General features: G+C 41.3%; 3 protein-coding genes across 3 annotated transcripts in view; 2 read left to right on the forward strand and 1 right to left on the reverse strand.

The window, feature by feature from the left end:
- Positions 1–10,329, reverse strand: part of LOC145458692 (inhibitor of nuclear factor kappa-B kinase subunit alpha-like) — a 34,435-nt gene extending 24,106 nt beyond the window's left edge. Inside the window, exons 1-6 of the mRNA XM_080337139.1 lie at positions 10,066–10,329; positions 8,806–8,937; positions 6,878–6,990; positions 6,524–6,671; positions 4,807–4,987; positions 3,629–3,798 (exon numbers count right to left, since the gene is read on the reverse strand). Coding sequence (XP_080193265.1) covers positions 3,629–3,798; positions 4,807–4,987; positions 6,524–6,671; positions 6,878–6,990; positions 8,806–8,937; positions 10,066–10,230 — 909 coding nt within the window. The 5' untranslated portion in view covers positions 10,231–10,329. The remainder of the gene's footprint in view (positions 1–3,628; positions 3,799–4,806; positions 4,988–6,523; positions 6,672–6,877; positions 6,991–8,805; positions 8,938–10,065) is intronic.
- A 3,538-nt stretch (positions 10,330–13,867) lies between these two features.
- On the forward strand, positions 13,868–21,074 carry LOC145459049 (uncharacterized). The gene is made up of 3 exons (XM_080337627.1): positions 13,868–15,904; positions 16,043–16,159; positions 20,115–21,074. The coding sequence occupies exons 1-3, from the start codon at positions 15,823–15,825 to the stop codon at positions 20,360–20,362; spliced, it is 447 nt and encodes a 148-aa protein (XP_080193753.1). The 5' UTR covers positions 13,868–15,822; the 3' UTR covers positions 20,363–21,074.
- Positions 21,075–21,787: 713 nt separating this feature from the next.
- On the forward strand, positions 21,788–24,691 carry LOC145459048 (CKLF-like MARVEL transmembrane domain-containing protein 8). Its single transcript, XM_080337626.1, has 2 exons — positions 21,788–22,140; positions 23,665–24,691. Exons 1-2 carry the CDS (start codon positions 21,896–21,898, stop codon positions 23,975–23,977), a joined length of 558 nt encoding a protein of 185 aa, XP_080193752.1. The 5' UTR covers positions 21,788–21,895; the 3' UTR covers positions 23,978–24,691.
- Positions 24,692–27,487: the final 2,796 nt, after the last annotated feature.

Below are 27,487 nucleotides of genomic sequence, written 5' to 3' on the forward strand. Positions count from 1 at the left end.
ATTTTAATTTCATTGCTTGCGCGATATCCCGAACTCATGGCCCACGCACTCGAAGAGGTTTCAAACTGCTGAACATCACAGAAAGTCAAAATGGGAATAACTTTCGGATCAACAGGTTAATTTCACATTGGCGAATACAGCAAATGTATTACTTTTAGTGCTGTCCTTGGAAAAATCTTCGCGTGTGTGTATGGTGGATACGTTCTCTGTGCGGTGGTATTAATATTCATCAAATATACATATTATAGTGGGAGCGTATTTGAAGGTAATATGGTGATAACGCTGTCAGCATTGTGTGTCCTGGAGTTGAACCGAAAGCAGAATCAGAAAATCTATAATCAGATCACTGAGCACTCACAGATTCAAATCTCCACCCTGCTCTATGAATCGAGACAACGAACCTTCATTCCTATATCGTTTTGAAAATTGATTGAGGTTGACCAGCTTATGAAATCTCGCCAATGTTTCTTACTCGTATACGATACCAACATCAAATCAATGGTTGGTTCGTTTCAAATAAACATATGTATTATTCCCAGATATTCACTATATATTAAATACCAATATTGCGGTTTGGTTTATAATCCCAACTTTATATAGTGCGGGCCCGCGAACGAATCAAGATGTTGAATGCGGCCAGTGAGCAAAAAAGTTCGCCCAGCCCTGATCTAGCAGCTCATCTTCAAGTTATTCTGGAATAGCGGTTATGTTCATCACAGGAGAAAATGGATTTTTGCAAACAATGTTTTTTCAAAACAGCAATAGTTTGTGTCAGTAGGCCATCTTTTTCCACCCACGTACCATTTCGAGGTTTTATGCAGTGCTCGCGTATCACTTACATATGTTCCGCGCGTCGAAGGCGGTAAAAAAATGTTTCCACCGTGGGAGTAACAGAGTTAATAAACTGCCCATTTTAAGACGCAGTATATGATTTCTGTAGTGGATTCATTTGGTCAAATATAATAAAACGGAATTTGGTTAGGTAAGAATCCCAATGCTTTACGACTAGATCTCTTCCCCGCAGGGCGTCATTGGTGGGATTGCCCCTACCCACGACGACGAGTGCTTCAAAAAACTCAAAATCAACCCCACTTGGACTAATAACTCTCTTCGGTCGAAAAAACAGAATCTACGCGCGTACCACTTGGAAGACCTTGACCACTGCAGTAAGCTGTCGGCAATTAAAATGAGTTAGCACAGTAGAATATTTCATCTCATTTTGTTTATGTGAGTCCTGAAGTTTTTGCAGTTATGAAGCGAATGTGCTTCATAATTTCTCTAATTAACCCTAGAATGCATACGCGAGAAAACTTACGCTAATGCATAACATGGGTCATTTTGACCCGTACTGCTATTACTTGCACTTCTATTATGGATACATTTAATATTTTTCTTCTTGTCCTTTCCACGGATCTTCCATTGGCGTGAAGATGACATATCTACAGTTTTTGCTTCATTATAATGAAACAACCGACGAAAAATAGTATAAAGAAGCCAATGGTAAAATGAAAGAAAAGTCCAGAACAGCTCACACTACGAAGAATAGCCTGATTCATTCACTGCATTTGTTTCCGACAAGATAGCGTAATGGTGAAGCGTCCGGCTTCTTGATCGGTAGATCGTGGGTTCGATCCCCGGCCGGGTCAGACCAAAGACCTGATTAGTAACACTGGTATCCATGACTTCCCTGCTTGGCGCTCATGCATTACTGGGATAGCATGGAGGGGTGGTGCATGACTTAGAAAGCTATATCTGCACTTCCTTGTCCAGCAGCAAATGCACATCATGCACTCATGGTATGCATATGCACAGATCGTGTGTATGTGTATCACGAGTCGGTGTATATGCCGCAAAAAACATCAAGGACAAAAATAAACTACGTCCTTTCCTTTCCTCCTGTAGTCATGGTCACGCTGTATTCCGAGCACTAAAATCTGCAACATCTAGATTCTAGAGCTACATTTTGCAACTTTCTTATCCTTTGGGTCTGGAGATAGGAACACCGCTTCCTCTTCAGCAACGTGTTTGCTGTTTGCAGGGATTAACTGCGAAAATCTAAGCCACATCTCACCATAGCCTCTCTTGTGGCTCTGCGGTATTGTCTCGTCTGTCTTGTCACCATGTGCCCAGGCTCAATATTTGGACCAGTCCTCTTCAACTTATATGTCAACATTTTTAAAACCTCCTCATTGAACACCGCACTGTCCACTGATGATACTCACCTCCTCTCTTTCGCATCTTCGACGGCAGAGCTGGATGCCCTGACTAGTGACTAAATGCCCAAAGTGCATGAGTGGACGGCCCAAAATAACCTTTGCATAAACGCCTCGGAATCCTAATTTCTGACAGTAAATTAAAAAAATAACCTGACCGTTGACATCGCTGGTCAGCCCGTCTCCAACACAGAAAATGCCAAATATCTCAGGGTTTACTGGATTCGGAAATGTCTTGGAAGAGTCATATTCAGTCCCTAGACATTAAATTATCACCGAAGTGCGGCCTGTTCCACAGCCTTAGATGCTTCATGCCGGCCTGGGTTCTTCTGATACTCTTTAAATCCTTAATCCTTAATCCAATCGAAGCTACAATATATGTCATCCTGTGTTGAGGGGCTGCCAGTAAAACTGCACTCGAGCCACTGCAAAAACTACAACATAACGTACTCCATATCGTAGCTAGGGCCCCAATGGGGCCTGGTTGTTCAAATGTCCATCCAACAAGTCGCTGTTGTGTCCTAAACATAGAAGATATGCGGATAGTAGGAAGGGCCAAGTTTATGTTTCAGTTCCACTGCGGCCATTGCCCCGAATATTTCAATGACTTCTTTACCTCGGAATCAAAAGCGCACAAGTAGGCTACAACACACGCGCGTCCACGTCGTCCAAATATCACATGATCGACCGAAAAGTTCATCACTCTATCAAATATGCCGAACCTGTTGTATGGAACAGTACCCCGCCGGCCATCCGACAGACGACGAGCACGTCCACATTGAAGTCGAAATACAAGCAATTACTACTAAATTAATACTAGACCATCCTCAAGATTACCGGACCACGACCTGACGCATCAGTCTCGTCATCCATGACATGTCGCCCCATTTCTAGAGGCCATCGACAGGTTTGTCGTTTGCAAGTACATGTTTGAATCATTTGGTCAATCAAAACAACACAATCGTTGTCTGGTTATAAAATCTGATGATCTCAGGCCTCATTTGTCGGCTATTCTTCTGTTTCAATATGCTGCGGGTCAAAATGACCCCTGTTATGCATTCTCGGGGTACTTGATGAAAAATGCATTTTTCTTGTCAAAGGTAAAATTTTACAGAACAATTTTTCCCCCATCATGTACAAGTATAAAAGACTAACAAAGTCAAGAAATTGCAGGACTTAATTCCCAATATGTGTTGAGCAGTTATGATGAATAGCACCGTTTGGGTCATTTTGACCCCTGTTATGCATTCTAGGGTTAAAAAGAAAATACAAATTAGGTTATCAAACCTTTTGCAAATTTCAAGGTTTCGCAGACCCTAAGGGTCTGTTGACCCCCTGTTGAGAACCACCGTCATAGATTAACTCAGACTAGCAATCGAATCAATCAGTTTGCCCAGCCCCAAATAGTTACTCACATTCACTGAAGATATCTGGTTCACCAACAATTGATGCCAAGCGTTGTCTTGGCCTCCCCGTCGCCGTTCATCATACATCAGCATAAGTTTCAGCCACGACGTCACCTCCTTTTCCAAATGCCGATTGAGAGAGTGCGGCTTCGTAATGTAATCCAAGTACCTGAGCCTGCCTGAAAATATGTGTGGAAGATCTAGCACAGGAGGGGGTCAAAGACAAAGGTTTAGGTACTTGGGACGTGTTGAAACGACCTCGAGTGAAAGTTGGCACTGAAGGTCTGGAAAAGGCCCGAGTAAGCAGGTACAGAAAGTAGATTTGATCAAGAGGCCGCGCACTTATCGTAATTTTATTGTGACTAAACTTGACTCGAGTCATTGTGCGTGACTCGAACCAAGTCATCTGAATCGAGACTAGGACGGCCAAGACAGACATATCATTGCAACTCCGAAGAATAGTAAAGTTACCACATTATTGGTATTTCGTCTATCAGTCCTGATACTTGGAAAATAGGGCCAGAAACTATTAAGACTGAGGAAAGTTATTATGTTATGAATGCGAGCAATTCTATATCACTAGAGCAGAGTTGAAAAAAGTGGGTTGAACCAGATGGAACTTGAAAACTGAACAGTGAACATAACGACCTGGACTTGAGTCAAAACACTAGACTCGGACTCTACCCTCTACTGGCTGACTTGGACTTGACTCGGTGGTGAATTGAAAATGACTCGACTTGACTCGAGTCAAAACTAGAAAAGTGAGATTGACCTGTGTATTGGAACCTTGTGACTTGGTTACAACCCAGCTGCTTTCACAATCGCAGGGTCTCCCTGCCTAACGCAAAATGACTAATTACACTGCGAAGGTTGCCCGACATATGAGCATGCCATGCGACACAATGGCGACCGACAGTTCAGCATGGGACAATTTAGCATGTGTCACTTCAGCATGTGACTATATAAACCCAGCGTCACTTCAGCATGTGACTATATAAACCCAAAACTAAACCTAACCCGAAACATAACCCTGAAATTAACCGCTATATATATCCCAACCAAAGCCAAAATTCAACACTAACCCGTAATTTAACCCACATGCTCATGAATCGCATGCTCATATATCTACATACCACTACAAGTAGCCGCAATTTTATCAACCTAGACAAGACAAGACACCAAATTACCTAATTCGTCTCTCAAAAAGCAAATATCATTGTCAGTTTTCGTCTGCGCCTGAGCCGCATTCAGTGGCCTCATCCCTGTGATGGATTCAAAAACAACCAGACCAAAGCTCCAGTAATCGACTTGGCTGTGGTAACCGAACTGGCCATACTGCATACCTTGACCACGCGCTATCTCGGGTGCCTGTAAAATTCGGAAGTCAATGCTGAGAAAGAAACGAGTGTGAGCACTGAAAATGAACTTGGCATCACAGACAATCCTCACAGTAATCATGAATTAATTAATGCAGCAGGACTAGTAACTAGAGTCAGGCCGGTATATCTGCCTCAATAGAGATATCGGTATTGGCTAACTAGGGACAATATTGATCACTTGATCAGCCAGTCCAACGGCTCTCTTGTCATTACAGTTGTCAAATATTCCTTGCTCTAAGTATTATAAATTTTTAAAATGTGGATTATATTGCTCCATTGCTATGAACACATATTAAATGGTGGTCACTAAAGAATTACCATAAAGCAGGTGTGAGAGTTATTCTCTATATTCATTTCTGAAGGGCAGATCTATATAAAGACCACAGACACTATGATTTTTTTTAAAAAATTTGGTGAATTTTTTTTCTCGGTGCTTCTTAGGGATTCAGATTATTCTAAAGAACAAGATGAAATGTTTTTCTTATCCCAGCAATGGGTGTCATGTGAAAAACATTCATATTGTTTTGAGAAATTGTTCGTTTATTACTTTGACAAGCCCACACGTACGTATCCACACAAAAAACCTTTTCATCGTGTTCAGCACTCTAAGATATGTCAGTCTACAAATTTGCAATGCGAACGCATGATTTTTTCATGTTCGAACACAATTTCTGAGAACATATTTTTTTTTTTCATAACATGTAGAAGTCACAGTATTACTTTGAAAATTTCAATATCAACACAGTTCGTGCAATAAAACGTCCCAGGACCTAGGATCCTGCATGTACAGGCCGATGTTGGTAGTCAGTCATCAACTTACCCTAGTAGCCTAGCTATGTGATGTACTTGGCTACAAGAATCGGACAGGTTGCCAACATTATGCCTTAGGACAGATGGCAGTAGATAAATCATCCCTACATTTCAATGATAGTACAAATATTCCCTCAATAGATGATCCTGATACAGTTTAAGTTTTTAAATTTCAGTCAGTACCCATAATTAATCATCTACTTTCCAATTTTTATAATTTGGACAGACAGTAATTGAACCACTTTTATTTATGCCACAGACCTTAGTCAGTGTGCATCGAATAGATGAACGGGGACGATAGTCACATATCCAAAGCAAATCACGGCCTAATGCCGGCACTTAAATTTAAAATTGATGGACCTGGACCTGGACAGGGCTCATGCACCTTCGGTCGCAAAAGCAATTTTTGCCATAGGGCTGTAGTGAGTGTGGTCCGAAAGTGCACGAGCCCCACAGGTCCGTCGATTAGTCGGTCTGTGGCCAGAAAACAAATTCCGTTAACTATGATTTTTCTAATTCAAGGGTTGGCCTAACGCCGTAGCCCTTTAAGTGGGGGAACCAAGTATTCCCTTGCATTTATTTTTGTGAAACTTCTGAACGGTGATAGGCAATGATTGCTCGAAGACAAAAGTTGGGTTAACCAGGCTTGAAAACTTACTCTTACAATATTAAATTCAGGGCTGAATTTGATTCTATAATATAATATATTACTCACTAAATAGGCGAACGTTCCCACGAAGCTATTCGCTATACTCCCGCCGTCAGCAAGTTGTTTCGCGTATCCCAAATCAGTGACTTTAAATAGAAATCTACCTGGGCAACAAGGTCTGTCAGCCAGAACAATATTTTCCGGTTTCAAATCTCTAAAAATCAAACAATCGAAGGTTATCAAACAGCAATCCCCACAAAGGCTAACCGCAGTAATCGGTTATACAAGCAGCGCAATGATAAGCTGGGAAAATGTCAACATATGTGCAAAGTTGTAGTTCCACAGCACAAGACCAACGAGCTCAGTTAAAATTGCGATGATCAAACATGGTCAGAATATTCATCCCTGAAAATTCGATACCTGTGCATATTGTTTCCTTCATGGAGATACTTGATAGCCGAGCCTATATCGCACATAATGTCACGAACATGATATTCCGGCAGTCCACAGCAATGCTCAGGCTTGTATAGGAACTGGAAAAGGAGATGCGCTACAATTGGAATGGTTCGTTCAGTACATGGCTACTCATGGCAATAAAGTATATCAAAAAAGCACATTAAGAGAGACCTGTTTATACAACACGGTTTTTCCAGAAAACGAATAAGAAGGAATACAATCCCAATCAACTGCACTTTACCATGACCATCAGAGTGTTGACAGTAAATGAAACTAGTGTGCGAAGTTTAGACACCATTGTTGAATGAAATGAGTGGTTCAAGGGAACAAAAAGCAGCCATACATCAGATTTAGTGGCGGAGATAAAATCAAGATTAAAGACTCTTTGCATTGAAAATTTCAACAGTAGATTTCCATCTATGTACACTGTACACTTGCATTGCACAGTTATGTATGCTATATATGCATGTATTATAACTTCTTTTGCACGACTTCAAATCATCTAATTATATCGTGCGATAATGTGAGTTTACCATATATAAATACCTGGAGTATGATGGGACCTCAAATATAGTAATTTACTTGCTAGAGGAATATAGACACCCTCCAAAGGAGTTTTACATTCTAACGAAAACATCCCGAATCTTTGTTTTGATTTCGTGAAATCTACATTTATGTCATTTTCCAACAACAACAAAAAACTTCCCGATATTGACTATCCACTATTCTCGGTGTTGTACCTGCTTGAGTGCTTATCAATAGATTTCCTCTTGGTGGTTGCCGAGTTCAGTGGAAAAGTGTTTTATTTACGATTTATATCATCATCGTTTTAGTAGGCTACATCAATTTATTGCACTAATTTCCAGCAAATTAGTGTAGTATTTTTTTTCATTATTCTATTGCAGACTTTTGTAAAGATAAAATCATTTGAGGAGACTTTCCGACGTACAGAATTGGAGCACAGATCAAAAAGAAAATTTTGGCCGCAGCGCCGCAGCCAGTTTTTCAGAAAGCCACCGTAATGGAGCTGCAATCAAATGAATTTTGGATAAGCCCAGTTCCACTCCAGTTGCCGCGACTGCACGTCACCTTTTCTTAACCCGTTGCAAAATTTATGGCACGATATCTTGACTGTCGCAGTTGCTCGACGCAACCTCCATATTGTAGCTACATTTCTCGATGTAGTACGTGGAAACATATGATACATAGCTCATTTTGCTTCCACAACCTGTATGTATGCTTGTATAGTCACCATATTGCTCGAGGCTCAGTTGTACGATACCCATACTGTGCTGTGCTATGCTCATGTATTATGATCTGACACTAGCCACGATTGAACATTCTTAAGGACACATTCAAATTTACCATAAATATAAGACAGTATTTGCACAGCAGGGTACCGGTAGTGTACAACCGAGCTTCGACACATGCATATGTTGCAAGTGGCATCGAGAGTCCGTACTGTTGTATCATGTGGAAGTCAGTGACGCAGCATATGTTTACCACTTACTACATAAAGAAATTGAGCTACAATATGGAGGTCGCGTCGAGCAGGTGCGGCGGTAGAGCTTGCGCGCCCAAAATTTTGCAATGGGTTAAGAAAGGGTGACGCGCAGCAGCGTCAGCTGGAGTGCAACGAGGCTTACCGGTACCCAAAATTCATTCAATTGCAGCTCCATTGATTACGGTGGCTTTCTGAAGGAAATGGCTGCGCCAAAGTTTCTTCTGATCTGTGCTTCGATTTGAGACAACATCATTTTAGAGCGCAGTGCCTCTTTACGAACTGTGAATTAGAAGCGGATTTCAGAGTAAGTATAGGCAAAAACTACCAGAGTGTCCTGAAAAACTACAAGTATTTTGTTACCAACGACCTGTGCTATTAACACACACACCTTACGCAAATCCCCATGCGGGCAATATTCCATTCCCAAGGATGTATGCAGCGGATATATATCAATCAGCTCTTCTGGTATTGGAATGAAGGCAACGATATTTGGATGTCCCATTCGTTTTATCATTCCCATCTGAACAAAAATCACGGAAGACATAATAATAACAACAGTTCTGTGATATAGCACAACATTTCGCTTCAAAGTTCAAGTCGTGAGGTAAGTCACAGTGAACAAGAACATGATCTCAATGGTTGCCGGTGAACCCAGCCCTCGGTAAACCCAGCCTTACAAACCCAGCCCTCGGTAAACCCAGCCCTCAGTGAACTCGGCCCTCGGGAAATTTTGTATTCACGGATTGAGTAAGAGGGGGAGATAACGCGACGCTCACATACTCTACTTGTTTGTTTTGTGGTATTCATGGTGTTTCTCGAATACTATGGACCTTGGTGAATTCCGCCCCCGAACAATTTTGAATTAAAGCTGGGAGCTGGGATATTAGGGTTGGCGGAGGTAGGATATTAGGGTTGGCGGAGGTGGGACATTAGGGTTGGTGGAGGTGGGACATTAGGGTTGGGGGAGGTGGGATATTAGGGTTGGGGGAGGTGGGATATTAGGGTTGGGGGAGGTGGGATATTAGGGTTGGGGGAGGTGGGATATTAGGGTTGGGGGAGGGGGGATATTAGGGTTGGGGGAGGGGGGATATTAGGGTTGGTGGAGGTGGGATATTAGGGTTGGGGGAGGTGGGATATTAGGGTTGGGGGAGGTGGGATATTAGGGTTGGGGGAGGGGGGATATTAGGGGAGGGGGATATTAGGGTTGCCGGTGAATACAAAATTTCCCGAGGGCGGGGTTCACCGAGGGCCGAGTTTGTAAGGCCGCGCTTGGCGCTTGCGCAATCGTGATCACGTGATCTGATCACGCCGTGACTGCGTGATGGTGATCTACGCATGCCCTGACCTCCTTACAAGATCGACAAATCAGTTGATAATAACATTATTAGTTTAATAATTCATAATAATACTTGTTAATACACTTAATTACAAAAGTTCCCGAGGGCCGAGTTCACCGAGGGCTGGGTTTACCGAGGGCTGGGTTTGTAAGGCTGGGTTTACCGAGGGCTGGGTTCACTGGTAATCATATCAATCGGTTTTTATCAATATTTTCATCATTTCAAAACATCACAAGACTTTGATACAATGAAAAGAAAGGAAGGTGTCGAAACAACTTGGCTTTGGCCTTCGGCATTATTTCGATACTGACCTCTTGCCTCCACCTGGTTCCTATATCTTGACTCTCGACACGGCATTTCTTGATAGCAATGTAAGTATTATCCTTATTCCACACGTGAACCGTGCCAAAAGCACCTGATCCCAACTGACGTCCAACCCAACCCCCATGCCTTTCAGGTGTCTGGCCCGATGGCATGATGTCAGCGGCAAATTTATGACACAATACAGCGTTTGCAGAATTTAAATACGGCTAGACATAAATACTATATAATGCTATTAAATATAAGAACGGATAAGGACATCTATTCTCCGAATATTCACCGCAACTTCAGCGAATTTCGGCAACCAGGCCAGTGTGCTGGCATCATTTTCATTTTACCAGAGCTCAGATTTTTGTTAGCTGTTGCTGTAGCAATTCATGTGGAACGAGGCCGCAGAACACCGCAGCCGCGGCATGAGCCACCCACAGGCCACCAACAAGGGACAAGGCCACAATCACCACCGCGATCAGAGAGAGAGAGAGAGAGAGAGAGAGTCTTTATTTTCATCGAACCAAAATACATAACAAACGGCAGTGAGGGTGGTACAGAAAATATGCGTGCACAGTATTCGGTATTAGATAGGAATGATCGATAAGACCGTGAAGGTCATCTAGTCTGATCACACCAGCATCAAACAGGTACAGTCTGGCTGTAAAGAAATGTTTAGTTAAAGCAAAATAGAAAAAAAATTAAACAATGGTTGCAAATGATCAATGAAGCAATGTCTGGGCGAGGTAGGGCAACAGTGTTAGTGTAACGACAAGAGGTGATCAAGTAGGGCTTTTTTGAATCTATTATAAGGCAATTCACGGACATGTGGTGGTAATGCATTCCAGATGATAGGTCCCGAGTAGTCGATAGATCTCTTAGTTAGGTTGCTATTGGGTGGGGGTAAGTAGATGTTTCCTTTAGACGAGGATCTCGTGTAATGTAGGCTTACCATATTTTGGAAATCTAATAAGAGGACACTTTTTCATAAATTTCCAACTTTCAAAATCGGAGTAGAATTCTCAAAAACCGGTTAATTTTCTCCACTTTGTGACTGGTTAACTAAAAAAAAAAAAAAAAAAAAGTCATCTCTTCCGCTCAGAACTCAGAATACCGTTTTTCTGCCCACATTGCCAGGTTGATGACTAAAAAAAAAAAAAAAAAGGTCATCTTTTCGCTCAGAGCTAAAATCACCGTTTTTCACCCGTCGGAGCTTTACGCCTGTGCTAATATGTGGCATATCACTCGCAATTTGCTCTAAATCTGCTCTAAATCCTAAAAAAGAGGACAAAATCTCAAAAAAGAGGACAAAAGGGCGTCCTCCGAGGACACTTTCAAAAAAGTCAAAAAAGAGGACAAATCCTCCTAAAAGAGGACGTATGGTAAGCCTAGTGTAATGGGAATGGACATGTTTAGCAGGTATGAAAAAGTCATCAAACACAGGAGGCAGACTATTGGAGAAATATTTGTGAACAACTTTTGATACTTCGAAGCGATATAGTTCATCAACTCGCAAAATTCGATGGTTACGGTAGTAAGGCGATAAATTGGTACGTAAAGGCACAGATGAGATCAGCCGTATCGCACGGTTGTGCAGGGTTCGAATTCTGCACAAAAATGTTGTGCATGCATTTCCCCATACTACGATTCCATATTGCAGATGAGAGTGGAAAAGAGAGAAGTAGAAGTAGAAGTAGACGGGTCATTATTCCCACACACCGAGCTAGTTTTGATATTGTGCATTCAATATGCTGCTTCCAAGACAATTTGGAATACAGTCCATCCTCAAGATTACCGGACCAGGACTGACCTATCGATCTCGCTTCCCGTGACATGCCGCCCTATTTCTTGTCGCATTCTTCTTCTATACTATCTTCTTTACTTTCATTCAGTGTGCATGCCTCCTCTTTACATCGCCTAGGCCAAGGTGGGCGTCAGATTCCATAGACTACTCCTTGTCGCTTCGACATCTTCCTGTCTTTTCATTGTATCGCATTTTTGTGGTGTATTGAACTGATAAAATTGCTAATAAACCAATGATGATGATGGAATCAATGGTGACGCCGAGATATTTTGCTGAGTCACATATTGAGATTTGTTTATGATTGATGTTCACAGTGAAATTATGACTGGCATTATTATTATCAGTATCGAGCAGAGATGAGCATGGATTAGGATTAGGTTTTGAAAAAACAGGATTTGTGAAATTTTGTCGGATTTGGATTGGATTTGGATTAGACATTTTTTTCGGAACGGATTAGGATTTGGATTGGATTGACCGATTTTCTGGGAGATTGAAATGTCGTGTGGCGAATGGCGACAGACTTTATTCAGATCAGTTATTAATGTACTTATGGTTACTAAGTCATCTTGAATCAAGTGAATCGTTGGTTGTGAAAGAAAATTTTCGAATCCCTCCATTGCATAAATTAGTAGTTTTTCTGAATTTCCAGTTGGAATCGGATTAGGATTGGACATGGACTTGAATATGAAAAAGTTATGGATTAGGATTTGAATTTGAAGGTTCGGATTTGGATTGGATTAGGACATTGAAATTTCAAATCCGCTCATCTCTGGTATCGAGGAGGGTTGGTTCGATTTGTTTGAAATACGGTCAGATTTGTTTGAAATGAGGTCAGTCTCATGTTTGGAATGAGGATAGTCATGTCAGAAATAAGGATAGTCATATTTGAAATAAGGATAGTCGCTATATTCACTATAAAGTCAGTTGCAGTACCAGGCACGACTTCCCTCCCAGTGGTAACCCAGTCCGAACACATCCCAGACATGATGTCCGAACACGCCCCAGACACGATGTCCTAGCGTCAACACAGTCCGAACACACCCCAGACATGATGTCCGAACACGCCCCAGACACGATGTCCGATTGGCAGCACAGGCCGAACACACCCCAGACATGATGTTCAAACACGCGCCAGACACGATGTACGAGTTTCAATACAGGCGTAACACGCCCAAGACACCATGTATGAATGGCAACACAGACCGAACACGCCCCAGACACGATATCCAAGTGTCAACTCAGATCCGAAAACAACTCAGACACCATGTTTGAATGGCCGAACACACCCCAGACATGATGTCCAAACACGCCCCAGACACGATGTCCGGGTATCAACACAGGCCGAACACGCCCAAGACACCATGTCCGAATGGCAACACAGGCCGAACACACCCCAGACATGATGTCCAAACACGCCCCAGACACGATATCCGAGTATCAACACAGGCCGAACACGCCCAAGACACCATGTCCGAATGGCAACACGGACCGAACACGCCCCAGACACGATGTCCGATTGGCAGCACAGGCCGAACTCATCCCAGACATGATGTCCAAACACGCCCCAGACGTCCCAATGTCAATCTCCATAACAATCAAAAATTCGAGGCTGATTGTGGGAGTTCCAGGGCCACGAGCGGAATAAAATTTATATTTTCGTAATCAGTGCAGAGTTAGCTTTCGATTGATATCCGTTTTACCAAATTTAATGCTCGGCAAGCCGGTCAAAAATGACCGTCAAGTTGCCTGTATAGCCATGGAAATTGTGACGTGATACAATTTCACTGAGGCGTGAAATTTGCCTGTGTCGACACCATATAGGACACTATGCAAAAAGCATTCACACTCTCACTCTCGTGCGCACTTGCTCAGGAGCTGCTCAGATGACAATGTTGCGTCACAAGGCTAAACTCTCTTACGATGCAACATTCGAGGCTGATTTTAGGGGGTCCCAGGGCAACACTGCACACTGAAAGAAAAGTATGCAGAGAATATAAGACGCAAGCGACAAAATGAGGCGGCATGTAGCGCAGGGCGAGGTCTATGTTAGGTCGTGGTCCGGTTATCCTGAAGGCTGGCTAGTATTCATTTAGAAGAAATTGTTTGTATTTCGACTTGAATGCGGACATGCTCGACGACTGTCAGATAGCCGGCGAGATGCTGTTCCACAAATGGGGTCCGGCATAGACTACTTGATAGAGCAATGTGTTTTCTTATATTCCGTCATGAACATATGATAGTGGTTCTTCATTGACGCGCGTGTGCTGTACTTGTGCGCTTTTGACTCCGGGGTGAAGTAGTCGTTGAAATTTGAGGGACATTACCGCAAAGGAACTCGTGTCTTCTATGTTTAGAACACCAACTCTTTTGAGAAGCGATTTGTCTGTTGCACAATCAGGCCCCCGTGGGGCTTTGGCAATGACACGGATGATCAGATGTTGAAGTTTTTGCAGTGGGTCAATCGTATTCTTGCAGGGAGAACCCCAACAAAGAATTCCGTATTGTAACTTTGATAGGAATATAGTGTTGAAGAGTATCAACAGCACCCTGACTGGCAGAGTGTAGCTAAGGCGGCGAAACAGACCACATACCTTCGATAGTTGTGGCTTGAGTGATTGTATGTGACTCTTCAAGAACATGTCCGAATCCAGTAAAACACCAAGGTATTTGGCATTTTTAGTGGAAATTGGTTGGCCAGCAATGTCAACGGTCACTGGATTTGGATTAACAAATTTGAGTAATCTGCATGTGTATATCGTCATATACATGGAATTTCTAATAGACTTTCGAAGAATATTTGTCATTACCACCGGCGACCCGACAATCTTCGAGTATCTGCATTCAGGGCAAAATACATGCAATGCATATTCTGCTGCATTACAGAGTTTGAGATTACCAAACCTTGTTCTAACGCGGTGAGTTCGCCCACCGTCACGCGCTGCAACATTGGGAACTAGGCTGAGGAGGATACCAGATTAAGAGCCCGTCGCTGGTCTATTCGGCATCCTCTCCTATCTGTTTATTACATCGCATTGTGTATTGTTCATCGCCTTGTACTTGTGTGTGTGTGTCTTGAGCGGAGGAAAATATAGAATCTGATAATTATTACGATAACCATTTATTAGACTGTCGGTCATTTATATTACTAAGACTTTTCTCTGAGCTCCTCACAGTGATGAGAGCCTGTGACGTTGTCGAGGAGGGAGAGCAAGAAAGGGTGTGTGGAAATGCATTGAATCAGTACAGAATTATAAGTGTCGTCACTGCCGTGGTGATATGCCAATATTATTGACGAATTCATTCATGAAGTTGAAAATTTTTTCGCGCACTATTCGACTCGACGACAGACGACAAAAAGTCAAAAAATAGGACACGCCCTCTTGAATGAGGACGTCGGCTAGGGTAACCCTAACATAACACCTAAAGGCCTGCCTGAATCCTAATGTTTCCAATTTAACATATATATTTGGCATCAAGGTGGCCCATACTGCCCTATGAAATGCGGCCGTATGCTGTATATATAATCAAAATGCGGCCATAAATAGCAAAAAGGTTAAATGCCTCTATGGTCTATATGTGCATCACTTTATCGTCACGCTATTCATTGAGTTTCTACAGCGATCTTACAGGAGCGAACAATTTTACTGTAATATAAGGTCAGCCTTTTAGCCTCGTGTTGATACGTTCTTTGCAAAATTCATACAAGCTGTCATTGGAATATCTCCATTCGTTTCCGGTAGGTCTTTAATGTTCGCTGTGATCACATAATATCTAGCATAGCCAGACACTGACGAATAAAGGCCCTCATTCAGCTTTAAACTGGTCTATTGCCGATGAAAAGCGGGCACTGCATAATATGTATACGCTCTGGGAATGTTTTACTTTATCATGCGTGATCATGGTATTCGTGTATATAGGCTAAAAAGAATATCCAATACAGAAGGCAGTGCAAGTTATGTATTTTTGTCTTACTGGTATACCGATAGAAAGGCATGTGAGATGTCCCAACAGAGTGCCTACAGAAGAATTCAGAAGAGGTAGGCACTAGGCATATTTCATAGTATGATATATACCTTTGTTTGATGCGCGTCGTCGTTTCTGGTTTGATCACGAGCTTGTAAAATTAATTATGATCTTGGCTTCGCAGACGATTTCAAGGATTTTTCATCTTTCAGCAAAGTTGATGTTATATGAACTTGAAGAAGTCATGCGGCCAGATGACGCTGAAGAAATCTCACTCAAGTTAGGATTACCACAACAAAAAATTAAAATTGTGAAGCATCAATGCAAGGGTAAATGAAGTCCTATACAGAAGTATAGGCCAACATCGTATATCACCTGTGGTCGATGCGATTTCAGTGTGAAAATACATTACTTAACTGCATGCCAAGTATATAGGTATCCTCGAAATACAACAACTCGACTTGGTGTGTTGCGTGGCATACCTGCTGCTAACTCCCATACCCATCTACTCAAGTAAGTATGTAGTTGTGAAAACGATCGTAATTCGTTCGCATGAACTGTCAAAAGCTGCTAATGCAGGCCAGGAGGTGTCAATTTTTGACATTATAAGCAGTCGTCCACACCATGGGATGTAAATGGTAGTATTGATATGGAAATGCGATACTTGGGCTACTAATCCTTTGTTCACTCGAACACCCGTTTTAGAGAATATATGGCATGGCACCCTCCCCCGCATTAGAAGGCCCCTAGTTCAGTCGAAGAGCAATACGGAAACGCTGTGTCGGATACGGCTTTAACACTTTTCGCGATTAGTATACATTAATTAAAAATATGGCAGATCGTAAAAATGCGATATAGCAGAGGTGGTCAGTAACGAAGTACTTCTACTTTTTGAAGTACTTGAAGTAGATTTTTCCTACTCACACTACTTTTTAAGTAGTTATGATTTTAGACTACTTCTACTTCTACTTGACAGTTTTCAGTTTTGTAAGCACAAATAAGCGTAGAATACCTACTTACTTACTTACTTGTGAACCACCACTCCTACTTCTACTTGAGTAGAAATCCCGGCGTTACTTCTACTTGAGTAGAGACGGTGACTTCTTTGACCACCTCTGCCATATAGTGTATAGCTTTATTTTCGGAAAATATAAGGCATTACTGCTCTTGCTTTTATACTTCAACATCTATGTTCTCCAGACAAAAGAACTTAAACAATAATTAGAACCCAACGTCTAATAGTCGTAATAGAGAGAAAAAGACAAATACGACTTCTAAAAAGCGGAAAATATATTTCATGTCTTTTGTCCAGAAAGTTTCAACGGCGGTCTGCTAAAACAGGTCTAACGTTGAAAAAAGTCAAACTCCACTTTTTCAGATTAGGAAACGTCATGGGATGGTAGGTATAATAGGTAATTTCTAGATTGCGAAACGGTAGTTTCAAACGTTATGGGGGGGGGCATACTTACTGTGATGGAATATTCGATATAGGCGACACTGAGGCGTGAACGGAACCACGCAACCCGGTATCTAAATTATATTCAGCGATACCTTCGTTAAAACATATTTGGCACTCCACATCTACTGTTCGCGAAGCGCAACGAAAATTCTAGGTATTACATGACTTTAACGAAAAGTAAATGTTGGTACTACGTGAAATCAGCCCCGAAATTCCTTAGGATATCTTTCTTATTGGGGGTTTAAACTACTTCTACTTGACAAACTGAAAATAGCGAAAATTAAGTAAGTAGTTCACAAAATACTACGAAGTAGAAGGAACGAGAAAAAGATATACTCGAGTACGTAACAGAAGTAGAGGAAAACTACTCGAGTACTTCAAAAAAGTAGAAGTACTTCGTTACTGACCACCTCTGGAAATAAGTGCAAATGCGTAACAGCTATAACCATCGAGTTATAGGTCCTCGGATGTGACAAGTCTATGAGACTGCGCATCATTTATCTTGGTAACAGACTAACGCTGTATGACAAGGTTGTATTTAAAACGAGTTTTAAACAGTGTTTTAAACAAAAGCCTTTAAAAATAGTTTGTTTTCTAAGTTCTTAAGTTACCACCCGATATAGCCGACACGATATGGTATGGTCGGTTCAACAGCTATAGTACGTACTACGTAGATATTTTGTCAAAGGAGCTATATATAGGCCTACCGTATATTTTCAGTTGTTAATGTCAATCCATTATGACGTCACAATTCAATATACGTGACGCCATGGCTTAAAAAAACAATAAAACATGTTCTAAACAAGGGCCGTGTGTTAAATATGTTTTGTTCAAATTCAACCCTAAATATAATGCAAAATGTCTCAGTAATATTGCCGCTCGCACTTCGACGCGGTTTGAGTTAATTAGCGATTCAATTATTAGCCAAAGTTACTGGCTTACTACAGCTTGCAAACCTTTCTTTTATGCCACCACAAAGTATATAATACCAGTTCCAAGTATCAGAAGTAATTTTCATGAATATCAACCAGCTCCCTATCGCTAATTCCGCTGATCAGCGTCTGGGAATATCAAAGATCATTAATATTCAATCCAATGTCATCGCACATACGACCTAAATGTAGGGTTGTCATACGACTTCCTTTGGGACAGGGGCGGCCAACTTTTTTGGCCAAATGCAAAACATGCAATTGACTAACCAGCGAGCGGGCCACTAGCCGCGCGAACATTTTTCAAAGTTTACAGGTCATTGTTATAGTTACTTGAGTAGGCCTATATCGCGGGTCTGCTTTATATCAGTGGGCCACGTTTGCAAGGATTCGACTATTCGGCGCATGGAAAATTGGACATATCGATATTGAAAGCTTCGGCCAACATGCGTCAATCCTCTTGTGCCTATAGGTTTCATCGATGACTGTAGGGCTGGGCAAAATCGAGTACCTGAGTGATTCGATTCTATGAATCAGGTAATATGCTTCGAGTCGAGTCAATTAATCGAGTATCACTCATAATGACGTCATAGCAGAGTGTAATACGTCAAATTTCTAATATGTACCGTTTATGCCACCACAAAGAATATAATGCCAGTTATCCATCTCATAAAAGATGTTTAGGTATTTTTTTCGACCATACCGATTTCAATCCACTTGGTGACAATGTTGTGGGATAATCATGACTTCGTAAATGTGCTACGTCCGGTAACCTTCATAGCTTTGTACTATATGTTTCGTATGCTACGATACCGACAATCGAGGTTTCAAGGTTTCAACAGTGAAAATTATAGCATAGAAACTATAATTCTCGTAGATAAATTAATTTTCAGTGGTAGTTTCAGTACTCAAAAAAATCGTCTTTTCGGGTTCGATCCCCGGCCGGGTCATACCAAAGACTCGAAAATTGGTATCCGCAGCTACCCTGCTAGGCGCTCCGCAATCACGGATAGCATGGAGGAGAAAAAAACGGGGGCGCAGACTAGATGACCTCATGGGGCCGTATCGCAACTCCGTCGTCAAAAGCATCTCGATGGTGCAGGCGAAAAAGAATACCATCTCTCTCTCTCTTACTACTCGACTCGAATCATTAAGATTTATACTCGATTCAGATTCGAGTACTCGAATCATTGTGCCCAGCCCTAGTCGACGGTCTTTCTGCGAGCGCAAACGTAAGGTCGCATGTTAGACGACACTTTCTCTCGTAAGTGCGACTATATAGTTAGACTCAATCTGGTTCATTAGGAGTTCTTTCGTTTTCAGGAGGGGGTAATATATTAAAAGCAAGAGATCGAATGACATCATATTGCGGAAGCGTATGCGGGCCACTCAAAACCTTCTCGTGGGCCACGGGTTGGCCGGCTTTACTTCAGGAGCATTTGTCCTGTCTTTTCAGGAAATCGAAAATGTTCTCCGGGGACGTCCAAATGTCCTCGATTTTGGCCATTCGACCTCCTTTTTAGCTGGAATTGCATAATGACCGCGACATCTGAAATCTGGACGTTCGGGCGGGCGGGTCTTTCGAGAGTCGGGCCGGAAAATGACCTTTTTCCATTTCTCTAGCCAACACAACAGTATTTCTCGTAAAAATGTTCAAATCACCAGTTTTCTAGTCCAATAAATCTAACTTTTGTGATTAGTAAAAAGAGTCCTCTTTTCTTGTCCGGATCGCAAAATATGGTACCTTACTTAAATAGGTCTTTAGTGCCATACTGTTGATGTCTGCGCAAATGATAAATAATCGCTTGCATCGTTCCTATACGTTTTTATTGGGTAGAATTACCGCTCATCTTGTTTTGATTAGTTAATATGACATAGACCGCGTAATTTCTCAAGGGAACCCGAGGGAACGGATGAATCAGATCATTGAAGAAGTATTGCTCTGTAGAAGCGACGGGATTTCGCCCACAGAGATTTTGCACGTCCTTCTGTCGATGGGAAATCAAGAATACACGGACATCGCATTACGGTGTCACGAAAAGAGTTTCTTTGGAAGGGAAATCCAGAACGGAGAAATCAAATTAAGTAGTACGGACGACGCGAATAAGAGTGTTAAACGCAAGTCCTTCGAAATAGACATTTGACAGTTGGAATCGATGGAAGTTACCGCTGCAATTGAGGACATAAATGAGGTGCAATTTCAGTCAAACTTCTGCAACCAATTAATGGCGGGTCGTGCATTGATCTTTCATTGCTAAAAATTTCTGCTTTTCGCATATGTTTCATTAATATTATGCATTTATGGGCACCTCATATCCGGGTACCATACCGGAACCATAACCCGATTAATTTTAAAATTCAGAAATTTGCTCATTGCTCTGTCAACCCAAGCCTTGAGCCAGATAAATAAGACGTATTAGCATGGTTCATAATTGTGTAGCATTATAATTTCAGGCTTCGATATACCCGTCTCGTCATCGAGAACACATACTTCAAGTGATCGTTACTGGTGCTGGTGGAATTCGTTTAATTTCAAAATGGTCAACTTATTTTGAACAAATTGTCACAATTTGAAGCCGCTAATACTCAAGTGTTCAATTCGGCTTGATATATAGACATGCAGCCCTCGGAGAGGTGCGCCTGGTCCCCAATAAGTGTTATACTTCGACGCTGCGAAGTCGTCTTTGTTTCTCACGTCATAATGAATGCATGTCGTGAAGACATTGTACAAAAAATTGTATGCCCCTTCATATTTTTCATCCCGACTATGCGCCGACAGACGTGCATTTGTGCATATCGTTAGGCTACCCCACTCTAGTCAAATCTTCAAATTATAATTCTTCGCCCTTTTCTATAAATGTTCGATGATACGTTTGGAATTTCCATGAAAGGTGGCCTAAAACTGCGGATATTGTTCATAAGTAAGAAATTTGACGTATATAAAAGTAATCGTTGACGCGCACGTTCCAAGCTTAAAGAATTCAGACTTATTTGTTTCAATATAGTCCGCAATTTAATGTTGATTTGGGTTGAGAATCAACTTACATCAGGACCAGCAGCTAGAATTCGCTACTGTGAATTGGAACACTTTTACGCCTCGGTATATCAAATATCAATCTTAATACGTGATGATGATGATGATCATGAGTCAAAATTGGAAAATCCACGGACATTGTGAGCATTTCAATATGCTATGCAAAATGAGCATGGATTTTCCAATGCGCAGTAGCAACATAATTACTGTATCGTTTTCAGTTAGAAATATTTGCAGGCAATTCATCTCAAAGCAACCCGTGAAGGCTTACTATATTGAGGTTAACTGCAGATTCAACAAGTAAATGTAATAATGATGTTAGATATTATAGGAGGATCGAACGGTAAGCTTGAGCTACTACGCTTTTATAACACTGGGGTTTACGTTGATGTCTTTTAACTGAGCCAGTCAAATTGCTGAGCTACCGCAATTAAAGACAGAGTACACGATTTACGTGTGTGTGATGATAAATGGCTGGGCGAATAACTCAAGGATCGGTAATTATAGCCCCAAAATATGGAACCTAATTTTTTATGTTTCGTACCCGTAAACATGAATGGCTATAGTTGACATTTGCTCTAGAATCGATACCAGTTGTATAGTTATTCTGCGTGCCAGTTAACTCCTCATCCCAACTCCACAAATGGAAGCCACGGCAGAGATGAAACGCACAACTTCAGGCACGACAGCACCGGCGTCTCCGGTCAAGCCTACTTTCAAATGGGATTTCTTCAAAAGTCCAGCCGGATGGTTCAAGCTCGCGGAAATCATTTCGGGAGTTTTAGTTTTCGCACTCCTGGCCGGATCAAAAATATGGAGGGGCCTCCCGACCACGCACGCTCTCCAGTTTGTCATGGTAGTCGCGATTAGTGCGTGGATATCGACTTTGTGAGTGCGAGAAACTATATTTATTGCTGAAAAATCTTTTAGTGCCAAGAGCATATAAATACTCGACAAAAACGACTCTTACCACTCGATTCTATATTCATTACAATTGATGCTCAATTGCTCATCGTCGCCAGTTTTAAAGTAGTAGTATGGGCCATCGCCAAATACCAGAGACTGGTCGTTTCAAATAACTTTGAAAAACAGCTTGGTATTCAGAGGTGATCAAAGTAGCCATCGTTAGTAGTCAGCTACTAGTGGAAGTAAGACAGTAAATTTCTACACAAGTACAGGTAGCGATGTCCAAGTAAGTTAACCATCAAGTATTCAGGACCTATAGTTTCGCCTAAAAACTGAAAACTGTGAAGAAGAAGTAGTCTAAAATCGTAATCACTCGAAGAAGTAATACAATCTTCTAGGTTACTTCGAAAAGTAGAGCGAATTCTTTACTGACCACCTCTGGTCTCCATATATCACGGCATGGAGGAGTGGTGCACGACACAGAAAGCCTTAAAAGGCTATAGCAGCACATTACTTGTCAAGAGGCATATGTACATCATCCACTCATGGTATGCATATGCACAGATCGAGTGTATGTAGATTATAAGTTGGTGTATATATGACGCAAAAACATTAAGGACAAAAATACATAACGTCCTTTCCTTTCCTACATAATATTTACTCCGAAAAAATAGAAGTTCTCCGTTACAGGTCAACTCTGATACTTGACTACTTTTGAAATCTCTCAATTTGTGCATATTCAAGTATGTAGTATTGCATTTCAATTTAGTGACTATAATTAGGCAACCTGTCCAATGTCCATTTGTAACCCTCCTAGCGAGAGCTTGAGACAGTATCATTTAACAATAACCTAAACATTGCTATCATTATTCATAAATCAAGAAAAACACTTATGCAACGACGGGGCTTCTAAACTTGATGATACCTAAAGCCAATAACCGCGACCAGCAACACCGGCCGATCCGTAAACGTATAGACTGCAGCGGTGGTGGTCAGTAACAAAGCGTTTCTACTTTTTCTGAGTGCTCAATTACGTCTTGACTAATTATATTTATACTACTTGCTCAAGAACTTGTGTTTTAGTCTATACTGTAAACTCCACCGAACTCTACTAAAACATGTTACTTTTCACACTGGTTATTGTTAAGTAGAAAACGGTTTTAGAATATGCATGCATCGTTTTTGTGAATAAAATTGTCATGAAAACTTGGTAAAAGAGCCCCTGTATCACGGTGACTGATTATACTTTCGGAGATTGAGCCTGTTTGCTGCGTGATTGGTCATTTTGCGTCAGTCGCGAAGCTATATCCTGCGATTTCTAAAGTGACCGCCTCTGATTAACTGCTGAAAGTGTGCGACCCATTATGGCCAAATAAATTATTTGAAACTACACCTGTATAATAGTCAGATCTACATTTGCTACCGATGATTGAAGTAGTTAATTACGCAGAAATTTACATTGTTCCTGGTATGACTGCGTGATGCTAAATTTGATCCGTTTTCCAGGCTCCTGTCGGTTGTGTACGTCTTCTCCGTCCATTCGACCATCTTATCCCATCTCCCTTGGTACATGATTGAGTTCGCGTTTAACACGTTCTGGTCAGCGATCTACCTCCCCGCAGCGATCGTCGCTGCAACTCAAGCCTCCGAGTTGTGGGATCTGTCGCAGATTCTGAGCAACTATCACCTCGTGGGATCCGCGACATTTTCTTTTGTGTCCACGGCGCTCTATATTTTTCACTCTTTTTACGCATATAAGATGTGGAAAGGGATATTTCCATGGTCTACGCGTCGTGGCGAAAGACTTATAAACCGTTGATACTATGTTGTTACTGAATCGCCACACCGTTGATTTGATTGTCTCATCTCGTGCATTAGGAATAATCGAATTGGAGTAATGAATCCCTACATATAGACACATATGAGTTTGAGTATACACGGGCGACTGGGCGTATATAATTAAAATGAATATAATATAGCAAGGCAAATTTCCTGACAACTCGGAAATATAGTTTCGAACAATTTTCGAACATTCGAACATAATGTTGATAGAATGATGCACGTTCTAGGTCTGATAACAACGATTTGAGTTAGTGAGAGTTGATATAGTTACTAGAGTTAGTAGTTACCATGGATGACGTCATAAAGATGAAACTCGAAAATTCGATTCGACTCGGAGCTTGCTCGATCAACTCGGAATCGAAGTATGTATACTCGATTCAGCCAATACAGCGCAAGTATACAAGAAAAAAAACAGCTCATAGCAAATGGAAATTTTGGATTGACATTTTGGTATCATATTTTTGTTACACCAGTCTATAAATCTTGGCCGCACTGCCATGTACCATGGCCTACTAACGTCTTTAGTAGGCCATGCGTACAGTGTACAAGTACACACAGTTGAAATTATTTCGCCCGTCGTCAAATTTCTTCCTGTACGCTGTCGCCTATACTGGCTGTAGCAGTTACCTTTCTGTGACGCTTAAATTTACATATGCAAGAAGCTGATTCTCAAAATACATATTCATAAACAGATATTATGGGATGTCTGAAGTCATGTTACTGGGTCGAGTAAGTTTGAAATTTAGTAAATGTTGAATGATAGCGAATGGGAAAATTGTAGTTATACTGTGACATGAATGTCATTTTGAACGGAAGGCTTTGTGTAACTGTAGTGCTATAATATTTAACAACGATCCAACTAAAGGTAAATACACGCATACTTTTCCGCCAGAGGTTGAGAAAACTATTCAAGCGAATGAAAGTAGAGCACGAGTTCTCATCACACTGACCGTCAAGGCCTCCTATTAACCTTTTCGAACAGCAGATATTATAGACAACGCGGTGAAGCCTCGGGCCGCAAATAGGACTTGTCAAAAGATTCATGTGTGTCGTCAGCTTTAGTCAGCATATGCATATTTTAGTGATTTTAGTGTTTTTGTCGAGAAACTACAACATTCAAGAAATGCGTACCAGAATGTTCGTTAGGGTTAAGCAGCGATGACGGGTGATCTTGAATTCTTGATACCACAAAGATTGCTACTGGTAGAATGGAACTACTCGCGAATATTCGTTTGGCTACCATTCAAATACAGTAGCTTTATGACAAAAATGGCTATGCTGCCAATGATGTTTTCACCCTTACTTTAATTTGAGACCGAATCATATTTAAACTATATTGGAGTACTCAATTTCATCACCTGTATACTTCTTTCCGTTGCTACCCAACTTAGCATTAGGTTTATCCAACAAACGTTATGGATTCCGATCATTTTATCCGAATTCATCAAAGCACATAGATCAGGAAGTTCATATTCGGGGTTATTTCGATTTGAATAAATTATCTATTTAATTATATATTGAAGTTCTGTACTCCCAAGAATCTGGACAACACATTTACTTACAACACCGAACCAGCAGCCATATCAACGTTATTCTCACATTGATAACGAGTGCGAAAGAAATCGTTCCTATGTAACAATGTCTGAAATCTGACCCTTTCGGTCTCAGTACTTGTATAATTAAGCCAGTCACGTGCGGCATTCCTGTGTTGTAGAAACAATTCTCGATACCATGTACTTTGTTTCACATTCGTTAGGAGAGTACAGTTCTCGTCTTGGGGAACTTGCTTTATAATCTTGAGAGATTGCTATAGACTGCTTTACTGCCTTGCCTAGATGCCCACCTGAGGCTGTTGTTCGACGTTCGTCGCATGGATTTCACTAAAATATACGCCGTAGTTATTCGTTATGGTTCTTGAGTCGTTGCCGGATTATGTCGCTAATAGCTCATTGTCTCTCGCACATGTGGAATGGGCTATATGTCGCTTGTTTACACAGTACGAATCGTACATTCACCGCCGGCAGATCGCTTCGTTGGTTAATGTTCTACTAAGTCATTGGCCGTTATCGGTCGTCGCATTTGCTCGTGCCTATTGGAATGGATCGACTGATATCTCAGCTTTTTTGTAGCATAAAGCTGTAACGTGTTGCTGATGATACTATGCATATGCCTACGTTAGTTACTCTCATTTAGATAACTAGAAACTTCAAGCTAGTCAATATATTACAATAGTAGAGCAGTGAGCTCTGATTATAAATATTCCTCTCACCTTTTGCGGTGGAATCTTCGCTTGAAGCGAGTGCTGCACCTGATCACCTGGGCTGTAAGCATTTCACAGTTCAATTGAGAGCAAAGAAAAGCGCGCAATCAATCTTCATGTGATCGCATGCATGAGTGTAGCTGGAGGAGTGCAGTGGACGACTAGGCCTGTTTTATATGTTTCACGTTGCACTAGTTTTTGACGACAGAGAAGTTTTACATTCCACGATTAACGAAATTTTCGGTGACATAATGCACGGGAAAGATGGAGTAGGGGAATACGTACGGAGATCCTTGTTGTGTACAAGCATCAGACGGATTTATTACTGGACTAGTGAATAGACCTAATACCGTTACATAGATTTGTCAAAAGTAGGCTACTTACCGCGAGCATCAGCAATACCGATGTGCCGATTATTATACTCTGCCGATATAAAGTCTATGTTATGGAGTGTTTGGCTACGTTAGTACGATAAATAGCCTACTACATACTAGTACACAACCTTAAAGTTTACACTGTATAATAACGTATATTCGTAACCAGACATGTTGTAATCGCAATCTGTGATGCCAATCGATTACGGCAATTACAGCATTTTGAAATAATCGTAATCGAGTGAATCTGTTGAATTGCCTACATAATTTGTAAAAGGACAATTGCTCTTCTTCCGCCAGATTACTGACATAGACTAAATATTGATTGCCATTCATAACTAGGGCTGGGCAAAATCGAGTACCTGAGCGATTCGATTCTGAATCACGTAATGTGCTTCGAGTCAAGTAATCTAGTATCACTCATTATGACGTCATAACGGAATGTAATATGTGAAAGTTCAGATATATACCTTTTATGCCACCATTAAGAATACGACGCCTGTTATCCATCACATTAATGATACTTTGGTATTTTTTGGACCATACCGATTTTATTGCACTTGGTGACAATGTTGTGGGACGACCATGACTGCGGAAACGTGCTAGTTACAGTAACGTTCGTAGCTTTGTACTATATGTCACGTATGCTACGATACGGCAATCAAGGCTTCAACAGTGAAAATTACGGTCGAAACTATAATTCTCGGGGATAAATCAACTTCCAGTGGCGAGGAGCGTATAATTTTAGTACTCGAAAAAATCGTCTTTTACTACTCGACTCGAATCATTACAATTAATACTCGATTCAGATTCGAGTACTCAAATCATTGTGCCCAGCCCTATTCATAACGTC

The sequence above is a fragment of the Botryllus schlosseri genome, chromosome 16 (genome assembly GCF_051294905.1).
Source record: "Botryllus schlosseri isolate E-star chromosome 16, Bs_hap1, whole genome shotgun sequence".
Classification (NCBI taxonomy): domain Eukaryota; kingdom Metazoa; phylum Chordata; class Ascidiacea; order Stolidobranchia; family Styelidae; genus Botryllus; species Botryllus schlosseri.

What these genes read in the sequence shown, in the direction of transcription:
- LOC145459049 (XM_080337627.1), top strand. Translation starts at nt 15,823, where the DNA reads ATGTATTTTTGTCTTACTGGTATACCGATAGAAAGGCATGTGAGATGT. An exon ending in TACAGAAGAATTCAGAAGAG is followed by an intron (nt 15,905 to 16,042) that starts GTAGGCACTAGG and finishes TTCATCTTTCAG; the next exon opens with CAAAGTTGATGTTATATGAA. An exon ending in TGTGAAGCATCAATGCAAGG is followed by an intron (nt 16,160 to 20,114) that starts GTAAATGAAGTC and finishes TAATTTCTCAAG; the next exon opens with GGAACCCGAGGGAACGGATG.
- LOC145459048 (XM_080337626.1), top strand. Translation starts at nt 21,896, where the DNA reads ATGGAAGCCACGGCAGAGATGAAACGCACAACTTCAGGCACGACAGCA. An exon ending in AGTGCGTGGATATCGACTTT is followed by an intron (nt 22,141 to 23,664) that starts GTGAGTGCGAGA and finishes TCCGTTTTCCAG; the next exon opens with GCTCCTGTCGGTTGTGTACG.